We start from the raw sequence: 7,445 nt of genomic DNA, 5'->3' as shown, positions 1-7,445 counted from the left end.
GGAGATGCAGTACCTACAGTGGTTGTTGCTGGTGATCCTATGGAGGGCACAGACTGTGGAGAGCTGTCCTGACATCTGCAAATGCTCCAAGATGCCCGACGTCGAAAAGTCAGAGGTCAACTGTCACAAGAAGGGGCTTCAAGATTTCCCCTCCGATCTGCCCCCCGATGCTTGGATCCTCAAACTTGGTGAGTACTTTTCAGTTAATAAAATAAACCCTAAGATTGTTGCAACGTTCAATACGTGATCATTTATCTGACATTTAAGCAAACATAAGGTTCGTGTGGGACATGATTGCATCGGTAACCAACTTCCCCTCTGGTGTGTGTGAAGGTGAGAATGGTATCACAGACCTGAAGGCCAACGCTCTGACATCGATCCCGAAGATTGAGAGTATCAACCTGGAACGAAACGTCATCAAGTCCATCCACCCCAAAGCTTTCTCTGGTGCAAAGCAGCTGATGCTTCTCAATCTGTACAGCAACCGTATCACCAACCTTCCACCAAAGGCATTCCAGGTAAAAGGTCGTAAGAGGAATAGGTTACATGTACAGTGTTCCCACTGCAATAATCTGATCCGAAAAATGTTTCTTCTTCCACGTCTGAAGGACCTCCTGAACCTTCGCTTCCTCATGCTGGGACAGAACCAGATCGGCACCCTCAAAGCTGAGATGTTTGCCGGCTTGAGGAACCTGTCAGATCTCGACCTGCCTCTCAACGCGCTGACTTCGCTCCCGTCTAACGCCTTCAAGCCTCTGATCGCCCTCAAGGTTCTGGACCTTTCCCTCAATCGCATCGAGAGGATCTCTCCAAAGGCCTTCACTGGGCTCAGGCAGCTCATGTTTCTCAACTTGGACAATAACAGGTCACAGCAACATACGCCCTTTTATGTGAATGTACTACATCTACATCTAGCAATTACAAAACTGACTTCATAGTGTAGGTACTTCAAGTTGGAATCTCACTTCTAAACCATGCATTGTCGGGGCAGAGCCACTGATGGTCACAAGGCTCCTCTCAATTTTAAAACCGGGGACTAAAAAGCAAAACTGAGATAAAGATAGATATAAGATAAAAACTTTGACACCTTTACCAGGAAGACTGAAACTCTATTAGCTGCTAAAGAGAACACGCTATTATATTGATCTGTGCAAAAAAGGACTTCACACTATACATGGATCATTGGTTGAGTCAATTAGCCAGTTCATTGTTCGCTAAACCCCTCCTCCAAACAGTGACTGTCCAATCAATCCAAAGATAACAAGGGCAGCTAGGCATTGCAAGTCTGAAGAGCTTTGAAATTTGAAGTTAGTAAGTAAGAGCGGACGTCTTTATACTGGTGACATGAAAAAGCTCACTTCATTATGTGTGTAGCTTGGAAAGAGGGACAGACGTCCGAACCCAACACCCTTCAGATCCACTTCGCTTCTTTGTCCTATTTTTTATTTATTTATTTATTCCTTCTGTTGACAATGTCTGTTTTTCACACAGAAAACCCATCCACCAACACATACTCATACTCAACACACACACACATATGCTTGTCTTATGTTAGTTGTGAGGACACAATGCATTCCTTAGCCCAGTGGTCGACAACTGGTGGCCTGCGGGCCAAAACTGGCCTTCCAGCAATAATATTTGGCCCGCCAGAACACTAACCTTAACATAACCTTAACCCTGAAACCAAGTTTTACCGTCAAAAGTTGTGAGGACCAAAATGTCCTCACTCTCCCAACATGTCCTCACAAGGATGGTGCCAAATCAAACTTTGTCCTGTGACCATTGAAAGACATGCAAACACCTACAACACACACATGTGTACTATAATATCATTTAGGTTGATTAAGAGATTTTGGACTCTCTCTCCAAATACAGTGTGAAGACTGTTCCTGCTGGAGCTTTCAGGCTGCTGCGATCTCTGGAGATGCTGGTTTTAGACAACAACCTTCTGTCCACATTGAACCCGCCAGCTCTGGATGGCCTGGACAACCTGCAGGTAACACAGTGTGTTGTTAGTCAGTCAGTCTCACTTCAGCCTTAATTTAGTAAAAGATAAGATGTATTTATAGTTAACTTTGGTAAAGTATTGTTATTATTTTGCCCAGAAGGAAGATTGTGAATACCACAAAAATAAATGTGCTGAGTATTGAACTAGGAACTGTACCTGAGGAACAACAAGCTGGAGAACCTGCCACCTGATGTGTTCAGGAACATGCCCAAGCTTTCTCAGCTGGCTCTCAGCGGAAACCGCCTGAGGACGGTGGATGGAAACATGTTCACCCATATGCCTAGTAAGTCTAACGCCAGCAGGTGGCCTTTTCACTTTCCAGTTTTCACATGAACAAAAGGAGTGACTCATAATGATAGAGGCAGAGATGACTGCATTGTTCACTGGTGCCTGCACGATTTATCTTTAGAAATAACCTTTGTTCTTCGACCCCTCTCAGTCCTGAAGAAGCTGTACCTGCATGACAACCCGTGGCAGTGCGACTGTAACATCAGCTCCTTGGTGCAGTGGATGGGACGGACCAAGGCCACCCTGTCGGCTCGGGATGCTCTGAGATGCATAAGTCCTCCAGAGCTCCACAACAAGAAACTCAGCAGCCTCCAAGTTGACAAACTGCTCTGCCATGCCTAACATCAGAAAGCCTTGATGAAGACCACGGCCTGGGCTCAGACCCATGGAGATTCAGATGATGAACTCTTATTCAATTTTTTTTAATTTTTTTTACTCTGTAGTCGAGTGTTTGTAGAGGGAACTCGTTTCTTGTGTGATTTCTCAGTGTTGCAATGTAATCAATAGATTTCCCTGTAGGATAAGTGTAACATATTGATGTTCTCAGCTAAAAATCTTGCATAAAATATCACCTTTTAGAAACTTAGGTTTGACCGTGATGTATTAGTTATTAGTTTAAAGCCAAGAGTTATAGATGTGATTTCAACTGAGACTGGAGCTCTGCAGTAAAAATATGAAAAGCACGAAACAGCTGTGATATTTTTACTGCTTATCATCACTCTGTTTTCTACCAGCAAAGTACTGGTAATGTACCAGTGCTGCCCTTTATGTCCAAATTCAAAACTGAGCTGATGCTTACATGTAGCACAGCAGTGATATATACCATGTGGCCAAAAGTATGTGGACAGTTCTGACCTGTTGTACAAAAGCCTTTTCTCTTACTAAGTAAAGGTGGACTCGTGAGTAGATCGGTTATCATGTTCGGCTTGATGATGTTTAACGTCCCAGACAACCTCCTTAGTCTAATTTAGCCACTTAGCAACCAACCTTCTTTAAGACACGTAAAAGCTTTAAGAAATCATGACTGGGATATTTACTGAAGTATTTTATGTTGTAGAATAAAACGTGAAAAACCTGCAGACTTCCGGACGAAGGAACTAGAAGTGCTAAAGTGCAAACTAATTTCCAGATTTTAGGAGTAATTACTGTGGCAATCTGTTCGCTCCTATTTTCACAGAATATGTTATAGGCTACTGCATATAGGTTCATACTGCATCACAGGGCAATAAGAAAGGGTCTTCCCAGAACTGTAATATAGTTGGAAGCACTCACCTGCTTCCTTAGTCCTCAGTGAACTTCCGCTCTTGTTCCCTACACTTATACAACCTGTGCTGTACGTCTTCTCAATACTACTACTGCTCCCTCCCCCTGTACCTGCCTCTGTCAGCCACACACTTTTCCAGTTCAGTAACTCATCTCTGAACATCCACAGGCGGGAAAGAGACAGAGCAGGCAGACACTGTGATAGTTAGCTCACTTTAATGCAGGAAACAGGGACGTGGAGATGGAGAGAATAGGAGGGTGGGTACGATGTGAAGGGATGATGGGACCATCGACCTCCTCGCACAATGACTTTAACATGAAAACGCCAGAATCTCCCATTCCGACAGGGGAGATAATCGCCATAATTTTCACCTGCATTAAACCTGCTATTATAGGAGAGCGGCTAAGAACAATATAATAGCTAGGCATTGTTCCGAGCTGCGGCTCCTCTCGCCTCCACTCGTGGCTCCAGCATATTATATCTCCAGCAATGTCAAATAGATATCTTTCTTTTCCCTCTCCTCCCCGACGATTCTGTTTTTGGTGTGTTTATTTTAATTGTCTGCTGTTAAACCTATAATCTTTAAAGAGGGCTCACTTTGATCATTGAGGCCACACATTCACATCTCGACGGAAACATTTCACGCTTATCAGCATTTATGACGTTCTGATTTTTTAGATTGGAGTGTGAAATTGCAGCAGGAAATAACTGCTACTGAGTGTGTAATGTGGGCAAATACATCGAAAAAAAATGTTAATAGTTTTGGTTGTGTGTTGTTTTACACAAGAATAAGATGTTTGACATGTTTCTTAGACTCCTTGTAACATGCATCATGTATAAAATTATGATAGTGTGTCAAACTCTGTTTTTTTTAAATTATTAAGGCTGTTTTGTAAGGACTTCGTGGAACCTACAGCTGCTGAAATATGCCTACTAGATTAAGGCTGTGTACCGAATAGTGAATTTTACCCTCGTTTTTGTTTCATGTTTAAGTTAGATAGATCTGTTTGCTTGGCAATTCTTTCACTGTGGCTTGTTGTCCCTGGAGAACCAGAAATGTGCAGCTGCACTGCCAGACATGTTTACGATATGGAAACACACATTACATCATTAGAGGCATCTCATGCAGTCTCATTTCAAAAGGGTCTTTTCAGAGTGTAGACTGATGCTGCTGCTGTTGCTGAGCACTTAGCCTTTAAAATTATGGATCTCCTCTTAAAGGGAAACTTCAAGTGATGTGAGACTAACACTGAATTCTAATGCATATTCCCTTTGTGGTCATGTTGAACAACTGGCTGGAATATATTATGTGTTATGAAGCAAAACCGTCGTCTCTTGACAACTGTACTTAGCTCACAAGCTTGTTGACCGTCTGGTGGAGCCTCCTTTCAGTTAAAGCTGCACTACTCAATATTTTTTGGCCAACCCGTGAATGTTTGTGACTGACTGACTGACTGAGTGAGTGAGTGTTCATAGGTGAGTCATCATATTTTCACCATTGGTCATCATTGGACATTACGCGTTAACACTTCCTGTTAGCGTTTAAGATTAAAAGCCCTCTGGTGTTTCAGTGGACAGGAATTCTTTATTTCTTAACAGGGTTTTTATTGCTGCGCTGCAGTAAGCGTTTTGTCTTATTTCCTGTTGCTGGAGTTTCTGTTGTTTACATGCTATTCAGCTCTGCTAGCTTTCGCTTAGCAGTTAGCGTTGGCATCTCTCTGACCACCCTCCTGCTCTCTCTGCTTGGTGTGTCTTACGTTTAGTTATTCATCTGCCTCCTTTAGTGATAAGGGTAGTAAATGCAGGTTACGTCCTGTAACACATACGATCCAGCCTTATATTAGGTTTACGTTTTAAAGGGGTTAATCTCTCTCTCCACATGCAAACAGACCGAAAACCATTTTTGCAGATAACCTTGTTCTCCTGCTCCTGAGGCCAAAAAAATCAATCAATGCTGGTTTAAATTTTTGATCATGGTCCACTGAGAGTTGCTGTGGGGTAAACATTTTCCTTACAAAGTGTTTTTGCAGAAAATGGTAAATCCTCCTCAGCTTCTGACCCTGCGCATTGACCCTGAATATGGTAAGAGGGCAAACAAAAAACAAAACAGGGCTCTCCACCAATGCATCTATTGTCTCATGTGAGCACTTATGTCTGAACTCAGATGTATAAGTGTGTGTCTCTAATGCTGAAAAATATTTCTACCATTAAAAATTCCCCAAACAGTGCAGCAAAGTTGCTCTTTTTGCTGCACAAATGATTTGTTCTAATTAAACAAGACACAAGGTGGACAAGTAAACGGTTTCCCCTCCCTTTCTACCTAAAACACGTAATTTACTATGGGGATTCATTTATTTTGTTCTAACAGGGGAAATGCCTTCCTCCTCCATCCCTCACATCAAGCTGTTCACTGGGTGAGGCGGTGGAGCGTTCACTGGAGGGCCTGGGACCACTTTGACTCGGTTAGACTTTTAAATAGCAAACCAACAGGGATACAATTACAGATTTCCCTCCTTTACATGTTTTTGTCTACAAAATAGGCTTCATAAGGTTAGAAGAGACACAAAATTATAATGTATATTTTGTTTTAAAGCTCCTGTAAATGAGATTTTCTCTGGTCTTTGTTTTGGTAGCTGGTGTGGTAGCGTGTGCATGTGGGGGCATGTCAGTCCGTTCTGCTAAACCATTGGTTCTCCCAATCGAAACGGCAAAGTGCAGCAAGCAGCGTTCAGGTGAAAGCGACCCTCCAGAACTTCCTCCACTGAAGAAACTATGTTTGTGTCTAAAAAGGCCTCTGGCAAAGAAAGAGATAAGACCAGAGCACAGGCACACTCGCCGTGGGGAGTCGACCGCCGGTCGGCCGGAGAACTGTCAAAACATCCATAAAGTTTTTAAAGATTTTACAGGCTCTGTCAGTGTCATTTCTGGCTCTGTCAGTGTCATTTATGTGGCCGGTCCAATGGATAAGTCCAAGCCTGAAGCAGCTAACGGGCTCCAGCTTGACTCAGAACGGGTTTTTCTTCTCCTCCATGTGTAAGTAACTTGATGGCTACATAATGTTACATGTCTGCTTTCATTAGCGATGGCTACAGCGGACATGATAATGTTAGCGGACTCATTGTTACCCTTATTATGAATTTGTTCAGCAAATGTTGCTATTGCTAGCTGGCTAACTGTCAGCATTACTTTGGGGGCGTATGTTTTGGTCTGAGACGCTAGTGCGACATCAAGTGGCGCTGATGATCATTTCGAGGAACCCTTAATGTTTCATAATGATAAGAGGATTTAGAGAATACAATACATTACAGATGAAACACACTTCACACATGAATTTATTTATGGATTCATCTGATTCCCTAACATCCTACACTTGCCAAAAAAATATGGTGTTTTATGTGTTTGTATCTGTCCACAAAAATATCTCCTCTCCTCTCCTCAGCGGAGCAGAGAAGTAGGACGCTCAGCGGGACCTTTGTGGGACGAAGTATCTTTTGTCTTGACCTAGAAAAAAAGCAGCTTACAAGGTTCGTTTCATGTATTTGGTATCAAATTGGACATTTTGACATTTTCTCAAACTGGTTTTTAAAACTTTTATTCATGTTGCCATGGCTGACTGAGCATGTTCACTGGTTCCCAGGGCTTGGTTTAAAATTCGTTGAGCACATGTTACTGAATATAATTGCTCTGTATGATCACAAACTTCCTCCGTTGGCCTCATTATGCAATCAATTTATTTATCCTGAGCAGCTTCACTGGGACTTCCATGCCTTGCTAAAGGGCAACTTGAGCTGTGGTGAGTGAGGAGTCTTTTAGAAAAAGGGGTCATGTATTGATGGTGCAGAGGATGAACCGTCTTGTGACTGTCCGCTGCACCTAAACAGGTCA

At 42.7% G+C, this 7,445-nt stretch overlaps 1 protein-coding gene across 1 annotated transcript; it reads left to right on the top strand.

Moving 5' to 3' along the window:
* Positions 1 to 4: 4 nt before the first annotated feature.
* LOC111661428 (uncharacterized) lies at positions 5 to 3,807 on the top strand. The gene is made up of 6 exons (XM_023414992.2): positions 5 to 188; positions 334 to 518; positions 609 to 865; positions 1,876 to 1,996; positions 2,156 to 2,291; positions 2,448 to 3,807. The coding sequence occupies exons 1-6, from the start codon at positions 5 to 7 to the stop codon at positions 2,636 to 2,638; spliced, it is 1,074 nt and encodes a 357-aa protein (XP_023270760.2). The 3' UTR covers positions 2,639 to 3,807.
* Positions 3,808 to 7,445: the final 3,638 nt, after the last annotated feature.

The sequence above is a fragment of the Seriola lalandi genome, unplaced genomic scaffold, assembly GCF_002814215.2.
Source record: "Seriola lalandi dorsalis isolate HSWRI2012SDOR001 ecotype SW California unplaced genomic scaffold, Sedor1 jcf7180002054544, whole genome shotgun sequence".
In the NCBI taxonomy this organism is placed as follows: Eukaryota; Metazoa; Chordata; class Actinopteri; order Carangiformes; family Carangidae; genus Seriola; species Seriola lalandi.
The sequence above is the reverse complement of the archived record's forward strand: the minus strand, read 5'-3'. Positions and strand labels throughout refer to the sequence as shown.

Coding starts and splice junctions, on each gene's coding strand:
- LOC111661428 (XM_023414992.2), top strand. CDS start 5: ATGCAGTACCTACAGTGGTTGTTGCTGGTGATCCTATGGAGGGCACAG. Junction 519..608: donor TTCCACCAAAGGCATTCCAG/GTAAAAGGTCGT, acceptor CCACGTCTGAAG/GACCTCCTGAACCTTCGCTT. Junction 2,292..2,447: donor CATGTTCACCCATATGCCTA/GTAAGTCTAACG, acceptor GACCCCTCTCAG/TCCTGAAGAAGCTGTACCTG.